The sequence below is a fragment of the Stegodyphus dumicola genome, chromosome 2, assembly GCF_044657685.1.
Source record: "Stegodyphus dumicola isolate Sdum_Otavi_A_Nest chromosome 2, ASM4465768v1".
Classification (NCBI taxonomy): domain Eukaryota; kingdom Metazoa; phylum Arthropoda; class Arachnida; order Araneae; family Eresidae; genus Stegodyphus; species Stegodyphus dumicola.
The window spans coordinates 100,964,390-100,986,024 of NC_140769.1; the positions used below are offsets into that span (position 1 = coordinate 100,964,390).

The 21,635-nt window shown below is 32.1% G+C and overlaps 1 protein-coding gene across 7 annotated transcripts in view; it reads right to left on the reverse strand.

Moving 5' to 3' along the window:
* LOC118203104 (uncharacterized) overlaps positions 1-21,635 on the reverse strand; it is a 227,482-nt gene that overhangs the window by 26,817 nt on the left and 179,030 nt on the right. For all 7 annotated transcript variants that reach the window (XM_035375344.2, XM_085810965.1, XM_085810963.1 and 4 more), the window contains 3 exons: positions 21,078-21,250; positions 18,563-19,332; positions 4,628-4,808 (listed from right to left, as the gene is read on the reverse strand). In XM_035375344.2, the coding sequence (XP_035231235.1) occupies positions 4,628-4,808; positions 18,563-19,332; positions 21,078-21,250 (1,124 nt within the window). The remainder of the gene's footprint in view (positions 1-4,627; positions 4,809-18,562; positions 19,333-21,077; positions 21,251-21,635) is intronic.

The following is a 21,635-nucleotide window of genomic DNA, read 5'->3' on the forward strand; positions in this document are numbered from 1 at the left end:
AATTATCTTATTTAATTATTTAAATTGTTTTAGTAATTATAAAGAATGAAAAACAATCAGCGAATTATTACAAAGAACACAAAAAATAGGGTTAATTATTATACAATATATTTCATTAGTTGCTGATATTTTAATAAACAAATATTTTATATTTATATATGAAAAATAATGTAGTTTTTATTAAATTCTTGGAATTTCTTATACTAGTTTCTTAAACCAAGGCATTTTTCAGGAACCTAATGATAACATTGCATGGGGATTATCTGTGTTAACAAATACTTACACAAATTTATAACAAAGTTATTTTATTCACAGGTTTATTTATTTATTTATTTATTTATTTTTGCCTAACATATATTATTATCTTTGGACTTTTGAAACTGCAATAAGAATTATAATAAAAAGTCTGCAAATGATAAAAAGTAATGTTGAAAATTCAAACATCTGATATGGACATAATACAGTCAAAAGTCGTTAATTCGGACACCCATAATCCGGAATGATCTATAATCCGGATCTCAAAGCTAAACAACTTTCTGCGCGTGCGCCGCGTTGACACATGCGCATAGGCGTTTACGCATGCGTGTAAGACCTTTAGGACTGTGCATATGCGTGTGCGCAAGCGCAGAATATGTTTTCGCATCGGCGTATAACGGACGGCATAAGCTAAAATTATCTATTTCAGTTAATGTTGATGATTGCGTTGTTCCTTAATCTTCGAATTGGACCCGGCTTATTATTTTTTGCAGACTGTAAGAGCAATTTTATAAAAGTAAGCTTGAACTTTCGATTATGCCAAATAGAATTTCCGATGCTGGAGCTCCCAAAGGATCTACAAAACAAAAGTATGCATCGATGTCCATCAAACAAAAAGTGGAATTGCTGCAAAAAGAGGATAAAGGTATGAAGAAAGTGACAGAGAGGTGATTTGTTTCTCTAATCATTCCGAAATCTGTTTATCAATTTCACGCTGCTCTGCGGGGAGAGGGAGGGACGTTGCAGTGCGCAATGAACTGGAAGTTGATCTGTCAGCACTATCCTTATCTTCAGGGAAGATATTTTTATTTTATTTGGCTTATAATTCCTTACTAAATGTAGTATTTCATATTGTTGTACGCCGTCCTTGATATGATTTAAATCAAATTCCTCATCATTATAAATATCACGAATACACATCAAATAGTTTTCTGGTTGCAATTTTCTAATTTCGACTATGCATAATGTACACTTTACGTATGCGCGCGTTGAAAGAAATGTTTAACCCGGCAGAAGGCGCACACCCAACACTGACGTTGGAGATCGCGCGGGGTGACAGCGTCACCCCAATCAGTTTCATTAGGAAAATGTGTTATATATTTTATAGAAATCATTTGATTATAAACAATAATTGCAATATTTCATTTAGAAACTATACTTCTTTACTTAAAAAACTTATTTCAATATTTAAGAAAAAAATCCATTCAAAATAAGTATATACCTAATCAGGAGTCAGAAGCTAACATACTCTTCTGGCAAACATAGGAAGAATGAATTTTACATGAAAATTTATCACATATTTTGCAAGAAATTGTAGTTTTTATTGTCTTTGGATCTTGGACACATAGCACATCGGCCTTTGTCGAGTTTTGGTTTCTTTGATGGGCGTTCTTCTGATACACTAGAAGTCGCATTATCGATGCTTTCACGAACCACTTTAGGAAATGTTGACATATTTTTTGTAATCTCTATGTAAGGCGCTGTATAAGAGACATAGCCAAATTTTTTAGGAATTTTCTGCTATTTCCATATTGTAAGGGAGGGGTCTTTGTTGGGAATAAAGCAACTCGGGTATTTATTGCAGTGACGTTCAACACAGTAAAAGACGACCATCGACCATATGTTGGCTTTTTGAGATGTCGAATATAACAATAACATTTCATCAACTTTATCTACACCACTTTTGTTGCATTATGAAAGTAAATTATTTCTGGTTTCTTCGTATCATCACTTTTATCAATGGCATCATCGCAATGCATCGTAGATAACAAAACTACACATTTTGATTTTTTAGGCACATACGAATACTATTGTCACGTTCTTTTAGAACACAAATATAGATAAATAACCGTTCCTAGTTTTTGTTTGGATGAACTTGGTGGGAATTTCAGCCTTGTTTCTGTTCAGGGTTCCTAAAATAGTTAACTTCTTTGACAAAAGTTCTTTTGCTAGAGGATAACTCGTATACCAATTATCCACTGTTATATTTCTGCCCAAACAAAGGGGTGCACAGGCGTTTTGTAATTTCAAATGAAGAATTTTCAAATCTAAAGGGACCTTCCGACTGTTGTCTTGCGTATATCTCCATGTTATAGCTGCAGAAAGTTCTTGAATCTACTAAGGCAAATATTTTGATTCCATACTTCGATGGGTTGCTGGGTATATATTGACGAAAGGAACACCGCCCTCGGAATTTCTCTAATTTTTCTTTGATAGTAACATATTTACCAATAAGGTATATCTTTTGGCAATTTTCATTGAAATCGGTAAAAAATTCTCTCGCAGCCGCCAGTTTGTCCAATTTTTCGAGCTTCACGATTGGTCACATTGTCTAACCATAGACACCTGAGAAGAAATTTAAATCTTTTATATGGCACTGTGTTCCGTAAAATTGCAATGCCTATTTCAATTTTCCGTAGCCCACAAATCTTGCATATTTTTATGTGACGATTTATGCAAGCCGTACAGATGTCAAAGCCCAAAAAGTGCTCCACATCATTTTTCGTAATATTTTTTCAATATAAATATTTGTACACTCTACAATGGATTGTATCATTTTAGCATTGAAAAACAATTCTCAACTTTCTAGAAGCTCCATTATATTGCATGCAGTTTCTTTTAATTCTGCTAAATGAGTTATTATAATTTGAGAAGACCTTTTTCACTTTTTGATTTGGTTTTCCATTCCGCCAAACTCTTATTTTTGCTAATAAAAATACTTTTTACTAAATCAGGATTTCCGTCATCATCATCATTCTGCTCAAATTCTCTTTCGCTGTTGTGAGAACTGTATATTTATCAGATTCATTTTTACTATCTTGATCAATTTCTCCTTCAGAAGACTCAACTTCATCTAATACAGTTCTCAAACTTTCCATCTCTTTTTCATGTTCAGTAAATTTACGTTTGTAAACCATTATCTATCAAATAATCCAACAGAACCACAACAGCAACACTCGAGAGCACGAAGCTAAACTTCTACTAATGAAAAATTTCGAAGCAGTAATGGTCTCACGGGGTGACTAAGTCATCAAATTCCCTCATGGATTCCAAGAAACGATTGCTTCTCTTGCAGAAAAGAACAAGCAAAAATAACAATACACATTCCAAGGGGAGTGTCAAACAAGAGGATACTAAAAGGATGATTCATTAAAATGAAATATTTCCGGTTAGGATTGTTGATTTTTGACGCGTGGGGTGACTCTGTGCCCCGCGCGACTTCTCCCGGGTTAATAAAGTAAACAAATAAATATTAAGCTTTTTTTTCTTTTTTAAATTTTTATATCCTTTGGATCATAATTTATTTCATAAATTACGGTTTCATATTTTTAATTTTAGAATTTCTGCATGCCATCTTACGAGATTTAAACTGATGATCTATAATCCGGAATCGCCGAAGTCCCGACGAGTCCGGATTAACGACTTTTGACTGTATATGACTTCCCTGCATGCATATTAAATTACACAAATTTTCTACTGCATTTTATTTAAACTTATTTCCTTGAATCATTCTAACTTAAATAGCCGATCCCTCAAAGCAAGTTAAAAATGACATAAAAAACTGCAAAGTTTGAAATTAAATTTCATGGTCAATTTTTGACATACGGAAGTCAAACTTCTTGTATTTTCATTTTTTCATAATGAGTATAAAACTTTTCCAAATATAACCAGGAGACCACATTAAAAGTTAGATTTCATTATTTGTCCGAAATTAATTTTTTTTAATCTGACGTTGCCAAAAAATGAATATTTCAGTCATTTAAAATACTTTTGTAGTTGGAAGCATATGTCTACAACAAACAATCATGAAAACAAAATAAAGGCCAGATATGGATTTTTAGCCATGTAAAGAAGATAATACTTTTAGTAGTGCTGACTGCCCCCCCCCCAAAAAAAAGGTGCACAGCTAGATGTTATACAAAATTTCAACATTCTACAGCTAATAATCATTTTTTAACTATGCAAGCTACATAGGTACATACATATGTACAGATGTCTTGAAAAAAAATCTATTTTTAATCCATTTTACAATCTGGTTAGGAAGAAAAAGCCTTATATTCTTTCTGTAGATGTCATGCCCCCCAAAGGTCAAAATGGATATTTTTGTTGAAGTTTGAAATCATTTGCATTTACAATACTTAATTTACTTTGTATATGGAAGTAAAAATGAAACTGCATAAATTATCAGAACTACCGATGATCGTGTTCATGATACTGTATTATTAGATTAATAGAAGTCCCTTTAAAAAACTTTTTAATTGAAATTTAATTATATACAAACTAAACAAGAGACTAGAAATCACAAAAATAAATAAATAACTTACACTACAAGGAGAGCATTATCATGATTTAATGAAAAAAGACAAACTACCTGTCGAGCTTCTTCTTCCTTTCTCTCTTGCTCCTCTCTTTCTCTCTGTTTCTGTTCTTCAATAGCCTTTCGAAGCTTTTCTTCTTCTAACTGTCTGTGTAATTCAGCCAATCGTATCTGTTCTTCTTCCATTCGCTTCTGTTCTAGTTCTTCAAGTCTTCTTTGTTCTTCCTCTTTTCTCCTACATTATAAAATTTTAATGTTAAGAACAGAGTTTAATGTTTTAATAAAAAATCCATCTGGAAACACAATACACATTCATTCTAGTTATTTGGAAATCATAATATTTCAACACATTGAAATTGTTGCCCCAGTTTTCTGCATTAGAAATTTTAAATAAAAAAAGTCCGCTTAACAATTTACAAAGATATAAATTATTTGTTGAAATAAATTGCATAACAAAGACAGAAACTATACGTTTAATAAACAAAAATATTTTGTATTCAAACATTTCAACTTCCTTTTCTCTTCAGATAGATAAATATTTAGACTGATTCTTTCAGTCATGAATTGACCGTACAAGTAACACTTTTTTTTTAAATACCTGAGTCCTTTACATCAAATTACATTTCTCACAGTATTTTATATACAATTCAAAGACTCAAAATAAGCAAAGAAAATTGTTTTGTGACATCCTCTTTAGCACTGTGGGTACTGCATTTTTCAACCTCTCACCTGAAAGGAATCTCTCCTTATTCAATTATCTTTCCAGTGATAATACACAGAAATCATATCACTAAGTTTAGGTTATATGCCTCAGATTCTAGGGTTGATAGATTGATTTCAGACAGTATTACTAATGTAACAGTAGCAGCAAGCAATCAAAAGTCTCCTAGCGCAAAACCAATTATTTCTTGACCACATCCAGTCCCTTTCTTTATTGTGGCTCCTTACAAATAGTTTGCAAGGTATTTACATAATAGTCATTGCTTACTATTTACACATAGGTATGCAATATTGGCAAGCATAATTACACAGCACAATCTGCTGGAACATGCTTTGTCGATCATTCACACGTCATCACACTGAAATGCATCTACTACTGAAATATCGAAGCACCGACTAAATATTTCATCAGTTAATGCATAACGTAACATTTTAAGGGTTTCATGTCCAAATAGTGAAAACTATGGCTGTCCAACCTCAGGTTCAATCATTATAATGCAAAACTTTCATAAAACAAAGTACAAGGGTGTCATGCATAATACCAGTAAAGATAAATAAAGTTTATCTCAAACATTTTAGTCATTTCTCACATTTCATCTTACCCAAAATATTATTTAAAATTTCCAATTAAAAAAATAATAACCATTTTGAGAAAGTACAAAGCCTGAAACTTGAATACCCAATATCCAGATTGATCCAAAATCCAGAATCCAGATTATCAGCAACACTTTTACTTTTAAGAAAAAAATTTTGTACGCAGAAGAATTTATTATTATTTTCATACTTTCATAGTTACTTTTTGCATATATTGGCCCTCTTATTTTACACTCACTTGTACAGATATTTTTCATAATAAAACTTGGAGAGTCCGGATTCTTAATTTCACGTCACAAAATAAAATACTTCAAGATTTAAGAAACAATTATTTATTAGTAAAATATACATACCAATAATATGGCTCTGTAGCCACATTTTTGCTTGGCATACATCTCAACTATTCTACGAATGATTTATATCCAACACCAAGCTGACAAATCATTATTTATCATTTTTTGCTTTTAGTATCATTGCATGACTATCAACCCATGGCAGCTTGAGAAATGACTCCCAACAATGTCTAAATTTGTTTTAAAATATTAGTCACTGAATACCAAAGAGCATGGTAAACTTCTATGTTGCTATTATGCTTGATGATAATTACAGGTTTCCCGCTAATTCCACTGCCACCTGATGTTGACCACGACTTATTTAATAGAAATTTCTTTCTATATACAGTCAAAAGTCGTTAATTTGGACACCCATAATCCGGACCTCAAAGCTTCAAACTTTCTGCGCATGAGTCGCATTGACGGCTGAGAAGGCCTTTACGGATGAGAATATGCTTGTGCGCGTGTGCAAAATACATTTACGAGTGCACGTTTAATATATAACGGATGGTAAAAGCTAAGCTAAAATTATTTAATTATCTATTTCAGTTAATGTTGCAGATTGCGTTGTTCCTTAATCTTTGAATTGGATCCAGCTTATTATTTTTTGCAGACTGTTAGAGCAATTTTATAAAAGTAAGCTTGAACTTTCGATTATGTCAAATAGAATTTCTGATATATATTTATTAATATGTAAATGATCTACAAAGCGAAAGTATGTTTTGAAGTTCATTAAACAAAAAGTGGAATTGCTACAAAAAATGGATAAAGGCATATCCTTTGTTTATCTAAACTTTAACGTTTGTTTATCTTTAACGCCACGGCGCCGCGCAATGAATAGGAAGTTGATCTGTCAGCACTATCCTTATCTTCAGGGCAGATGTTTTTATTTTATTTGGCTTATAATTCCTTATTAAATGTAGTATTTCATCTCGATGTACCCCATCTTTGATATGATTTAAATCAAATTCCTCATCATTATAATTCGCTTCTGATAGCGAAGAAAGTAACATAGGTTATTGAAAACGAAAAAATTTCAATTGACAAATTAGTCGGTATTCTTGACACAGCAATTATAGGACTTGAACAGCGGAACTTTGTAACTGAACAAGAAATTATGTCTGTTTAAAGAATTAAAGAGAATGTATTATCACATAAAAAAACGAAGCAACTTAAACAACTTACATTGAAAGAAATGTTTAATAAAGTAAACAAATAAATATTAAGCTTTTTTTTTTTTTTTTTTTTTTTTTTTTTTTTTGTAAATTTTGATACCCTTTAGATCATAATTGTTCTTTATTTCATAAATTATGGTTTCATATTTTTAATTTTATAATTTCTGCATGCCATCTTACCAGATTTAAACTGATGATCTATAATCCGGAAAAATCGATAATCCGGAATCGCCGAAGTCCCGACGAGTCCGGATTAATGACTTTTGACTGTATAAAAAAAGTAATAAAAAAAAAAAAAAAAAAAAACCCCGAAGGCCTTCAGATTTCACAATAAGCCCAAAGGTGGTTCCCCCCCCCCATTTTATGTGTTACCTTTATTTATTAAACATCATGTTCTTTGCCCTTAAACTATAAAATTCAGTTCAACAGCAGTATCACAAAATAATTTTAGAATGAGCATATCCTTTAAAATTTCCCATATAAAGTTTCATGCGCTGGGTATAAAAATGTTTTTTTTTCCCCTGTACAGTGTTACCATTTTTAAATCATTATTTAATTTCTTTAAATATGACACAGTGCTCTAATATTTGGTGGTAACAATTTGAAAAGTGAATTCGCATTTTCAACGCAAAATGCCAAAATGAAATTAATAGTCCCTATGGGCAAATTGTCCCTTTGGACTAAAAATCAAAATCAAAATCAGATTTTACATTACATCCAAAGGGGCACTTTTTTTTAAAGTTTTGTGTGTTACCTTTATTTATTAAATATCATGTTCTTCACATTTAAACAAAAAATTCAATTCAACAGCAATATCACAGAATAATTTTAAAATGAGCATATCTTTAGAATTTCCGATATACAGTCTTGTGTGCTGGACATAAAAATGCATTCCCCCCGGTACAGTGTTGCCACTGCTTGCTTAGAAATTGTTTAGTTTCTTAATGAAAAATTCGTTAAAGTTTTACAAAATACGAAATAGATGATAAAACAAATTCCAAGTTCGGGATTAAAGATTCCAAGTTCGGGATTAAAGGGCAACTTATTGAAAATTTGATGTCTCTATGTACCGCTGTTTTTTCGCAGTGCGAGAAACATACATACATTCATTACTTAATTTCTTTATAATGCAGGGCTCTAATATTTGGTGGTAACAATTTGAAAAGTAAACCGACATTTATAGTGAATCAACGAAATTAATAACCCTTCTAGGTTAATGCACTTTAAAAAAAAAAAACTACAGATTTTGTAAATTATAGACATAGGCCAAAAGATTACATTTACTGCTGTTTGAATTGAGAATAACTGGTTTATTATTCAGATAAGATCAGGGCAAGGGCAAATTTTTAGAATTTAGACAAGCACCGAGCAACAATTAAAGAATTTAAGAAAGGCATTGGAATGTAAAATTTAGGCCTGGCAAAATTTTTAGAATTTAGTAAGGTGCTTGGCAGTAGAATTTCAGATCTGCAGAAATATGCTGACTGCAAAATGTCTAGCGCCTGCCCTAGATAAGACTTAAGTATATATGGAAATTTACTCAAGATTCAAATAAGCCTTAAGTGTGTACAGGAAATAAGCATAATAAATAACTAAACTTGTGTAATTCAGGCTGAACTTAATCGTTGTGCAACAGAAGCAACACAAAATTTAGTGAAACAACAAATCGGCAGTTTCATGACACTTACCTATAGCATATAGCATATAGCTAAGCTTTCTGATGATAGCCGTGAATCTGAAGGCATAAAACACTCCCATTAATGCAATTTGTGAAGGAATGTGAAGTGGTAATAAATGACGATTTAACAAAAGTTTTTACTGCAGCAAACAATGCCCTAATCATCAGTCAATGCATGGCAAAATCTGTAGTATGGTTGGTTCTAAATCCAGAAAATATCACTACAATAGTGAAGAAAGTAACATGGAGCTTAACAAGAATGAAAAATTTTGATTGACAGTTTTGTAGGAATGTATGACACAACAATACAGGACTTGAGCTACTGGAACTTTGTAATTGAACAAATTATGTCTCTCAATAGAATTAAAGAGAAAATATTAGCACAAAAAATGAAATAACTTATATTGCAAGAAATGTTTAATATAACAAATAAATTAACATTAAATCACCCACCCCCTTTTTTTTTTTTTTTTTTTTTTGAAAAATTTTATTCTTTTAAGGTCACAAATGTTTCATTATTTCAAAAATCAGTGCTTCATATCTTTAATTTTAAAATTTCTCTATGTCACCTTGCTTCATTTAAGCTGATAATCCAATATCCAGAAAAACTTCAAATTCAGAATTGCTTGATAAGTATAGATCTCGTACTTTGCACTGTATTTAATATTTAAATTCTGTTACAATATGCACATTCTTGTCAATGCTGTTTATTACTGTTATTGTTGGAAGAATATGCCAAAGTACTTACTCTGGTATGCATTTTTTTGTTCGACTACGCATGAGCATTTTCACTCTAATGAAGAAACTACACTGCATTTGTTGTTTTCCTAAATGAAGTACTTTTGCCAAGTACTTAAAATGTAGAAACATGTATCTACATACAATACTTTAAGATTGTAATTAACTTAATCAGTCATGGTTAAATTATGGTGTCTCATGGTTAGGTAGAATTACTCAAAGTTGGCTAAATACACTAGATCAGTGGTTCTCTACCATTTAACTAATGCATACCATCTAAAAAAAAATGAAAACCTTTAGTACCACCCCATTCTACAGTAGTTAATTTTCAATTTCTCAATAAAAATATTAAATATATATATATTGTCATTTGCACAACCTATGGGCTATTTGTATTAAAACAGTGAAATGTTTCCTTGTTAAAACCCAAGCTCCGTCAATGCATACGAGAGTGAACTTATTCGAAGTAATATCATTCTCAGACATAAAATTACCAGTTACTTTGAAAGTTTTATTTGCAGCTGCTCTATCCTGAAGAGATTCACAAAACAAATACTCTTCGACCATTAGTTTATCTTCTTCGAAGCGTATGTAAATTAATAACTGAACAAAGTTCGTTATATCAGTACTTTCATCCAATTGTAATGCGAAATATTCACTCTGTTTAATTTTTGGAATAAGTGTCTCTTTTATGGAATTTGCCATTTCATGAATTCATCAACTTACTGTATCATTTGATAATGGAATATTATGAGATTCATTATCTGCTCTTTCATCGAATAAAGTCAAAATGGTATCTTTAGCTGCTGGTAATATAAAGTTTTCTCCAACAGTGTGAGCCTGCTCCGTCTTGGCAATTCTTAGACTTACCAGGCTTCTAAAGCTTTTTCACTTGAAGTAACAAAACCTTTCACTTGTTTACTGTTTTTGGACTCTGATAAATTCCTCTTAAAATATTTTTCAAGTTTACCTTTTAAACTGGCATGCTTAGATTCAGAATGTTGAGGTATTTAATTTTTGTATTTAATAGTTAAAAAACTTTGTTCCTTTGCATACCACCTATTTTTCTCTTGCATACCACCCATTGAGGACCTCTGCTCTAGATAGATTAGTTACAGCCACCTGGTACATAGAGAGGAGATCCCAAATTAAATGTCCCAAATCATTACAGATGTTCCTAATTAAGGTACAGCCTTTACAGACTCTTTCAATTTGAAACAATTATCAACATCATATCCATCATACAACAGAATAAAAGCTCGCTGATCAAATAAATCATATCACTCAATCAAATTAAATCATGATAACCAGCTCCACATAGCTCAGCTGGTGAGAGTATCATCTATCTATATGCCTCAAAAAGTCTCACACAGTTTTCAGAGATAGATCATATGTACAAAAACATATTTTTTTTTTTTCATTTATTCATTCGTTTGTAGCTATTATGTTTGGAGGAACATCACAAATGCTACTTAAATATGCTTACAAGCAGACGAATAATAAAGATAAAAATGGCAAATCAGGTAACACAAAATGCTTTTTACATGTATGTATACTTACAATGTCCAAAAAAAAAAATGGCTCAATTGCAGCAATAATAATACATTAAGAAATCACTCTCTTGAGGAGCGTCTTTTTTTTTGGGGGGGGAGAGGGAAAAGAACAATTAAAATATTTATCTGCCAACGATTTTTCCATTTCTTAAGTCAATCAATTTGGCAAAATTTGCTAAAGTAATGAATCAGTATTTCCACATTTAATTAACCTGTCAATGCTAGGTTGTTTGAATACAGCAAAGCACAACACAAGAACTATATGATTAAGTACAGGGATGCCTTCGTGGAGGACTTTCTAATGGAAGCTGACCCATATTCCTATTACAAAAGACACATGTAACTAGCCCATTCATATGGGGTCAAGTTCCCAGTATTTAGTGGTCTATTAAATGCAGAAACTTGTTAGATGACTATACCGAGGACATTCTTAACATTTTTCTTCCCATATTTCTATTTTATTTTTCATATGTTAATTTAAAAGCTTGAAATTTTGTTCACCTATGAAAATTAATATTAATTTGAAGGTAACTACTGAAAACACAAATGAGGAATAAGAGATTATACAGTCAAAAGTCGTTAATCCAGACTCGTCGGGATTTCAGCGATTCCGGATTATCAATTTTTCCGGATTTAGATCATCAGTTTAAATCCGGTAAGATGGTATGCAGAAATTATAAAATTAAAAATATGAAACCATAATTTATGAAATAAAGAACAATTATGATCTAAAGCAGTGGTGCGCAAACTGGGGGTCGCTAGAAGTTTTTTGGGGGTTGCGAAATTTTTATGAAATGCATTATGCCTGCATGTTGCATACCATACAGTGTACATATAAAGAGTGAAGCGCCGTCACTCACTGTTTAATTGCAATTTCATGCTGTCCGCTCTTTCTTTGACCGTAATGCGTAATGTATCTAAAGTGTGAAGACACAAGTTTTTCACTCCGGTAGATAGCGCCCTCTTCGCGGTAATTCGCCAGTTTTACTGAAAAGCGCCTATTTGACTAGACGTTAAACGCAGGGAAAGGGGGAAATTCACTTCCGTGATCAGCCAATCAGATGGCGAGGTACGCAGTCAGAGTGAAGACGTGAAGTGTTCGCATGAAGTTGTAGCATGTAGCAGTTGGCCTGCAATTGTTTCAGTTTATCCTGGAGTTTTATCATGTGACGTTGTGTAATTATGATTTTTTATATTTTTATCGGGCTTTGCTACTCTTTGTTGTCAGGTATGTACTACCATTAGAGAAAGATCTCTGTTAACTTTATTGAATTTCTCAAAAAAAATAATAAAATTTTATATATTATTTGTTTTAGTTTAAATAATTTAACCCCCATTTTCATAATGGATAAATGGGTAATACGTACATCAGGTACATCTTCAGCTAACAAACGAACAAATACTGATGAGGAGTCACAAAATACTGAACTAAATGCCTGATCTAAAAAAATAAGAAAATACAATGAGGAATTTATTAAGTATGGTTTTACATTTTGTGTTGTTGATGATGAAGAACGCCTGATATGTCTTTTGCAACGAAAAATTAGCAAATGAGAGCATGAAACCAGCTAAATTAAAAAGGCACCTGGAAACTAAACATAAAGAACTTCAAAATAAACATGCCAATTTTTTTCAAAGACAAGCTGAAAATCTGAAAATTCAAAGTGCACATTTAAAGAAATTTACAACAATAGCTCAGAAAGCATTACGAGATTCTTTAGAAGTTTCTCATCTAATAGGAAAAACAATGAAACCCCATGCAATTAGAGAATCCCTTATCCTTCTTGCAGCAACTAAAGATGACATCAATTATGCATGTCGATAAATATGGAAATGAACTAAAAACAATACCATTATCAAGAGATACTGTGTCTCGGCGGATTTCCGAAATGTCACGAAATATGAAGTCATAAAACGCATACAAAATTCATCTGTATTTGTTTTTCAACTGGACGAGACTACCGATATTACTAAAATGTCACAACTAATTATTTATGTTAGGTTTATTTTTAATGAAGATATAACAGAAATGTTTTTATGTTGCAAAAGTTTGGAAAGAAAAACAACTGGCGAAAAAATATTCGAAGTAATAAATGAATATTCTGAAACAAAGTGCCTTACCTGGGAAAACTGTGCTGCGGTTTGTACTGATGGTGCTGCAGCATTAAAAGGTTCGAATAAAGGGCTCAGAGGCTTAATTCAGAAGGTGGTGCCTCATATGATATTTAATCACTGTATGATTCATCGGCAAGCTCTTGTTGCAAAAGATATGGATGAAGAGTTGCACAACATATTACAAGACGCTGTTAGTTCAATTAACTACATTAAATGCAACAGCCACAACAGCCGTCTCTTTTCAATACTTTGCAATGAGAAATGAAGTGTACATGTTTTTAATCAAAACGAAACATAGATTGGCAAGTTATTATATCAATGAAGTTTGGCTAGGGAAGCTGAGCTATTTAGTTGATATTTTCGAAAAACTTAACGACTTAAATTTGAGCTTGCAGGGTGAGAATTCAACTATCATAACTTCAGCCAGTAAAATTTAAGCTTTTAAGAATAAGCTTAGTCTCTGGCAAACTGAAATGAATAAAAACAACACCGACATGTTCCCTTGCTTTAACGATTTTATCAAGGAAAATAATATATATATATTTACATTTAAAAACATCATTTCCAATCACATTGAAAAGTTAAAGGAAAATTTTTCGATAAGATTTGAGGATTTTCCTGAAAACGATCTTGGTTGGATTCGTGATCCATTTTCCTTTCATATGCAGTTCAACTCTTCAAATTAGTGAGAAAGAGCAATTGATAGATCTAATTAGTGATTATACTCTTTGAAATCAATTTAAGACTCAGCCTTGCCAAAAATTTTGGCTGTCAGTGGAAAAACAATATCCCGTTTTATGCAAGAATGCCATCAGAGTGTTAATACAATTTGCATCAATGTATTTATGTGAAACTGGATTTAGCAAACTCATTTCAATAAAAACTAAATACCACTTACGTTTAAACCCTGAAGATGATATGCGAACTGCAATTAGCAACATACATCCAAACATCGATGAGATAATTAGAAACTTGCCACATACATCTCATTAAAGGGCAATTTACTGATTTTTGTGTTATACAAAAAGTATGTTCTTAAAATTATAAATAAAATTAATATGAGTCAGATATGATGATGTTTTTATTCAATGAAACAAAAGAAATGCGCGAAATATACATCGTATTTGTGAACATTTATCTCTAGGGGGTCACCAAAAATTTTCTCTCTACAAAAGCGGTCGCATTCGAAAAAAGTTTGCGCACCACTGATCTAAAGGGTATCAAAATTTACAAAAAAAAAAAAAAAAAAAAAGCTTAATATTTATTTGTTTACTTTATTAAACATTTCTTTCAATGTAAGTTGTTACAAAGTTGCTTCGTTTTATGTGATAATACTTTCTCTTTAATTCTATAAACAGACATAATTTCTTGTTCAGTTACAAAGTTTCACTGTTCAAGTCCTATAATTGCTGTGTCGAGAATACTGACTAATTTGTCAATCGAAATTTTTTCGTTTTCAATAACCTCTGTGTCACTTTCCTTCACTATCAGAAGCAAATTATAATGACGAGGAATTTGATTTAAATGATATCAAAGACGGAGTACATCAAGATGAAATACTACATTTAGTAAGGAATTATAAGCCAAAAAAAATAAAAACATCTGCTCTGAAGATAAGAATAGTACTGACAGATCAACTTCCAATTCATTGCACACCGCGGCGTTCCCGCCCCCCCCTGGCCGCAGAGCAGCGTGAAATTGATAAACAGGTTTCGGAATGGTTAGAGAAGCAAAGGGTATGCCTTTATCTATTTTTTGCAGCAATTCCACTTTTTGTTTGATGGACATCGAAACACACTTTCGCTTTGTAGATCCTTTGGGAGCTCCAGCATCGGAAATTCTATTTGACATAATCGAAAGTTCAAGCTTAGTTTTATAAAATTGCTCTAACAGTCTGCAAAAAATAATAAGGCGGATCCAATTCGAAGATTAACCCTTTAAGCGGTCAATTTTTTTACCAGAATTGCTCCCAAAAAAAGCATATTTTTTATTGCATATAATTAAGTACCATACTTAATAGAATAAGAATAATAAGAGTTTTTAATGTTTTTTTTTTCACTTTTAATGGTTTTACAACATTTTTTATTTTACAATTTTGGAAAGCAAAAACCCCTAAATGTTTGCTTTTTTCAAGCACATTTTGCATGCAGGAAAGAATGGTTTACAATTTCTATAAAAATTTCTCTCATACTTACTGTGAATTTTGAAGTTTATATTTTTCCAAACAGTTCAGAAGTCTTTTTGTGTATGGTATAATTTGAAGCATGGTGTAATGCAGAGTCCTACGTCGCAATCAGGGCAGAAATACCTTGTTTCTTTTCGTATTCTTTTTCCATTCTCATTTCTTTTAGAACAGCACACTGCGCATTGTCTTGCAGGTCTCATTTTCTTATCTGTGGGAGCAATTATTTCCAAAAAATGTCTCTCAGTCAATCTCAGAGGATTAGGCTCCGAACCTGGTCATCCACGTCGGAAATTTTGTCCCAAATGATATGTTTCAATTATACGGTCAACGAGATCAAGTCTAAATTCCAGTTGCGTACGTTTTCCTCCGTTTTTACGGTAGACAACATACGGGTTCCATATAGCAATATCAAAAATGTGGAAAAAAATCTTTCTGTAACATTTTTTACCCCTTTTCTTGATAATTTCAAAACTCTTCAAATTTTGGTCCATGCGGTCTACTCCTCCCATAGTATTATTATAGTCCATAACAATTTTCGGTTTTTCTTTCATATCAGAGCGGACTTGAATTTGTTCCATTTCAGTATTGTGAATTGTGGAAAGTAATGAAACTTTTTTTTTATCCATCCACTTCATCACAGTAACTTTTCCTCTCTGAAAACCTATAATCTCTCCTTTTTTCAATTTTCTTTTCTGCATTTCTTTTGGGACTTCTTTTCTCTTGATGTTTAGTGTGCCGTATGTGTCCGTTCGACATGAAACTAGTTTGTCTGCTAATTCTGGCAAAGAATAATAATTGTCTATTGTAAGACAGTATCCTTTATGAAGCAAAGGCTCCATCATTGTCAGGACAATTTGTGATGAAAAGCAAAGTTTAGAATATTCAGGTTTCAGAATTGTGTCTTTACCTGTATATATTATTATTGACCAGACATAACCAGAATTGGATTCGCACAACATAAAACATTTTACTCCAAATCTAGCTCTTTTGAGTGGAATAAATTGTTTCCATCCTAGTCGTCCTTTGAATAGCATAAGGCTCTCATCTATTGTTATATCTCGCTCTGGTGTCACCGTTTCACTAAATTTCTTATTGAGATGTTTTACAACTGGCCAAACTTTAACTAATTTTGGGCATTCGTGATTTTCTTTGTCAAATGCTGCATTATCAGAAAAATGCAAGTAACATTGCAAAAGACAGAATCGACGATTAGACATTATTTTAGAGAAAAAAGGTGTATTAGTCGAATATCTTTTGCTCCAATAATGATCAATTCCAGGTTTCTTTACAATTCCTTGAAGCATATTCAGAGCGAAAAATACATGCAACTCATTCACATTTGTCTCTTCCCAAAATTTACTCTTTGAGAATTGTTTTGCAACACTCGATTGGATGCACTGTTTAGCATATTTATTTGTCTCTTCCACAATTTTACTCATGAGTGAAGAATCAATGAATGTTTCATAAAATTCTAAAACATCAGAAGTGTCGTCAAATTGTGCGTGCACAGAAGGAATACCAGTAAATTTAAATCGAGGACACGGAACAGGTGGATTTTTCACATCAACCTCGGTAAAAATCCTTGCAGAACACAAATCTTCATCAGAGCTGAGCTCACTGCATGATTCATCTGAGGAATAATCCAAATAATTAGATGAAATATCTGTATCTGTATCAGAATGTAGTTCATCATCTAACAAGAAAGTATTTTCGTCGTTTATTCCATCCATAACTTCCATAAGAAAAGACAAGGTTTTAAATTCACAAGCGTTGAATACAGTAGAACAAAAATTTCAAAGAAAAATCCCCCCTTTCCCGCTACAAAGAAAAACCCAGATGAAAAGCATTTCAGTTACATGGACAAGTCACGCCATCTGTCGAAAAATATTAATACTAAATAGTATCTTTGCAATATTGAAAAATACGGGCAAACCAGAAAAGGAAAGGAGAAAATATCTATGCCCGTACGCCGTACGGGCAAACCGGTTGAGGCCAATTTCGGGTAGCACGTACACCGTACGGGCAAACTGCTTAAGGGGTTAAGGAACTAACTGTAGTAAAAAGAAGACATAAGCAATTTATCTTTTTTTTTTTTTTAGAGTTTATTCAAAAGAATAAATTTATTTTGTCATGTAAATTAATTCACAATTCAAAACAAAAAAGAACAGATAGTAAATAACATAGAGAGAAAAAGTCATAAATGCCACCGTTTAAAAATGATAGCATTAAAGAACAATATTAACAGCAGAACTTGAACATGGTCAATGAGTTTGAAATCTAGTAAAAATGACAGAGCTTTATGCTTCTTACTATGAAATGCTGATATAGTCCAGATTACATATAATTAAATCCCATACTGTGATTGATAAAAACAACTCCTAAATGCTACAATATCATTTACTAATATTGCAGTTAACCTATGTACTTTTCCTTTCTGTATTTTCTAAAGCTAATTTTATTTTATACTGATAGTTTGTAATACTAATATTTCTATGGTTTCACAATATCCAAATTGAGCATCTTTTTCTAGACAAAGCCCAATTAATCGGAGTTGATGGTAGACCATTCTTTTTCAGGCCTAGTACCATTTTCCTTTTTCTTGCATAAGTTACCACTAAATATTCTTGCTAGATGGTCACTACGAACATATTAATAGGCAAATTATGTGGATAAGCTAATTTATGAAAGAACAATTCTTAATGTAGTTATAACATATGAATCAGTTTATTTAGGCATTTATTTTGATTTTCAAGCTATAAGCATTCGATATAAATCCCAATTAATCTCTGAGAAGACTTTTAAAAAATGGGGAAGAATGCAAGAGCACATAAACATCGCATTTGGGAAACAAACACATATACAAGAGTCAAAAAAACTTTAAAAAATTAAAAAGACAAACCTTATTTCTTCAAGCCTCTGCCTCTCTAACTCAGCTTCCCTCTCAGCTTGTTCTCTAGCTAATCTACGTTTTTCAGCCAATGCTGCTTTTGCTTCTTCTTCCGATGTTATTCTAGGTTTTGATGGTATAAATTCCTTGGTATTAACATTTTCATTTTCAACATTCTCGCGTCTCTCTGACTCTTCTGTAGATACGCGTTTCTCTGATACTTTTGTTTGTTTCATGTGTTCATGCTTGCTTGGCTCTTTCGTGGATAAACATTTTTCTGACTCTCCTGTGGTTGCATATTTCTCTGACACTTCTGTAGCTACATGTGTTTCTAAATTTTCTGTAGTTACAATGTTTGATTCTTTTTCAGCTTTAATAGGCTCTTTTGGAATGTTTGGAATGCTGTCACTTTTATCTACTTCACTGGCAAGATTATTTTGATCTGCCACAGGAATACTTGAGGATTTAGATAACGATGAAATTTCAGAAGTCTCTAGTCTCCATTCAGAATCAGTCGCTGATTGAGTCATTGTGTTCACTTCAGATTCTGTCACAGCACTTACTTTTGAGTCATCAGAACTTATGCATATCTCTGAATCTGTTGTAGGTGAAGTAACAGGTGAGTTCTTTTTCATTTCTGGAGCTAAAGATTTTGTTTCAGATTCAGATTTCATTATAGAAGGTTTGATATGTTCAATTTCAGGACTTTTACCTTTCATATCTGTATGTGGTTTTGTGGCACCAAGGGCAGGATTATTAACACCTGCATTAGGTTTCACATTCTATTGCAAAGACACACAAAAAAGAATACATTAATTTTACAATAAATACTTCATGAAAATAACTTTGTGCAATTTAAAACACACACACACACACACACACACAAAAAAAAAAAAAAGCTCAGTCATCATAAAAATTAACATAAACAAAGATATTGTCAATTATACTTATTTGTTAAACAGTCTGGCATTTTATTAACTTTTATAATTTTATTTTGCAATTAAGTTATTTACGGTTTCTTAACTGATAAACAGATTCCACAAACTACATTCCAGAAGTTTATATAACTATTCATCTCCAGATGAACTGTAATTCAAATCTTATCCCTTTTTATATGCTGAAAAAGCTCTACATAACTACTTGTTGTCCCTCCTTACAGGTGTCACTCAAAACTTCAATTTTTGCATTGCCTGTATCAAACAGAAACGCTATCTAAACAACTTTCATCTGCATTTCTTAAAAACCCTACTGCACTTTCACAGCGTCAATGACAGATCATAATTTCCATATCAATAAATAAAGAAGTTACACAGTGTTATGTTCCTGTGAAACAAAAGAAAGTAAAAAGATTTTCAACTGCTTTCCACTGTTGACACAGTTTTTGATTATCAAAAGCCAAAAATCATTGTTCCCCTTTAAATCTAGATTTCCTAGATGGTGTATTTAATTATGGCAAAGCACACTAGGGCTATCTGCCTAAGAGGAGGGATGCCTTCGTGGAGGACTTTCTAAGGGAAACTGGCTCGTATACACGTTACACATGGGTAAAAACCACGAAAACACCCATGCAGCCAGCCCGTTTGCGGGATTCGAACCTCGCCGAACTACCAGTGTTCAGTGACGTTACTGCTCGGCCGCTGGTGGGCTAGATTTCCTAGAAGTTTTGGAAATGTTTCTATACAACAATCTGGTTAACGATGTAGCTTTCACTCCATTTCTATTACGGGTTTAGAAAGACTTGACCTAATATTCATATTTATATGTGAAGCATTATAACGTGCTGCATTTATGATAACAATAATGCTTAAACAATGTTAGACTAGTTCTAACGAAAATGTAGTCAGGGATATTTTCATCTTTATTTGCTCTCACTTTTACATTTTTTATTACATTAATTTTATATATTACATGGTAATACAGTTATATTTTGAATATTTCTAAATTTTAAACTGCCTACATAATTAGATATTACATTTATTTGTAATCTAATCGTTGCTTAATGTTTAATTAAAGTGTAACACAGGTTTTCAAATTAAAAATTTAAAATCAAATTACAAGCTGCAAAAAACAATTAAAATTTTTAAAAAAAGTATCACTGAATACATTTTCATAGGTATTTACTATAAATATAAAACACTTTAGGCACTACTCGTACAGGTGGCCACTACCCGTAGTTTCAAGACTTGGTATAAGATATATGCATGTTTTACTGAAATTCAATACAAATGTTTCAGTAGCAAATCAATTTCAATACAGTATTAATTTTAAAGTTTTCAACAGTATACACAAGTTGCCAGAATAGCCCAAATCAAATTCTACATCTTTTAAAACCTATATTCTGTACACACATACAATTGCAGAAGATGCTTTCTGCATTTGTATACAAACACATATATATACAAATGCAGAAAGCAACTAAAATTTTGATTTTTTATTGCACAATAACTGAATGGTAATATACAATATATATGAATGTTACAAAAATGAATCTTTCATTGTAAAACATTCTTTTTTGTTTATTTCATACCTTTCTTAAGTTATCTTTAATAGGTACTGGATGTGATTTAGCTCTAGCTAGAACTTCCAATGATTTAGGTGGTGGAACTGGCTTTTTAGGCATCGACGGCCTGGTATTTTGGGCCTCATCTTTTTCCTTGCTTGCACTTTTTGCCCTTTGGGGTTTCTGAACAGTGTTCAGCACTATAAAATTCAGAAACAAAAGGTATTAAAACAAAAGCTGTATTTTCTATGAAAAAAATTACATACACTTTTATAATAGTCATAAAAATACTACAGTACAAAGTCTAATCCGGAATGATCTATAATCCGGACCTCAAAGCTACAAACTTTATGCGTATGCGTAAACGCGTAACGTGTTTACACTTGCGCATTTAATGTATAATGGACGGCATAAGCTAGGCTAAAATTATCTAAGGCATTTCAGTTAAAATTGCAGATTGCGCCATTCCTTAATCTTCTAATTGGATCCAGCTTATTATTTTTTGCAGACTGTTAGAACAATTTTATAAAAATTAAGCTTGAACTTTCGATTACGTCAAAAATAGTTTCCAATTCTGGAGCTGCC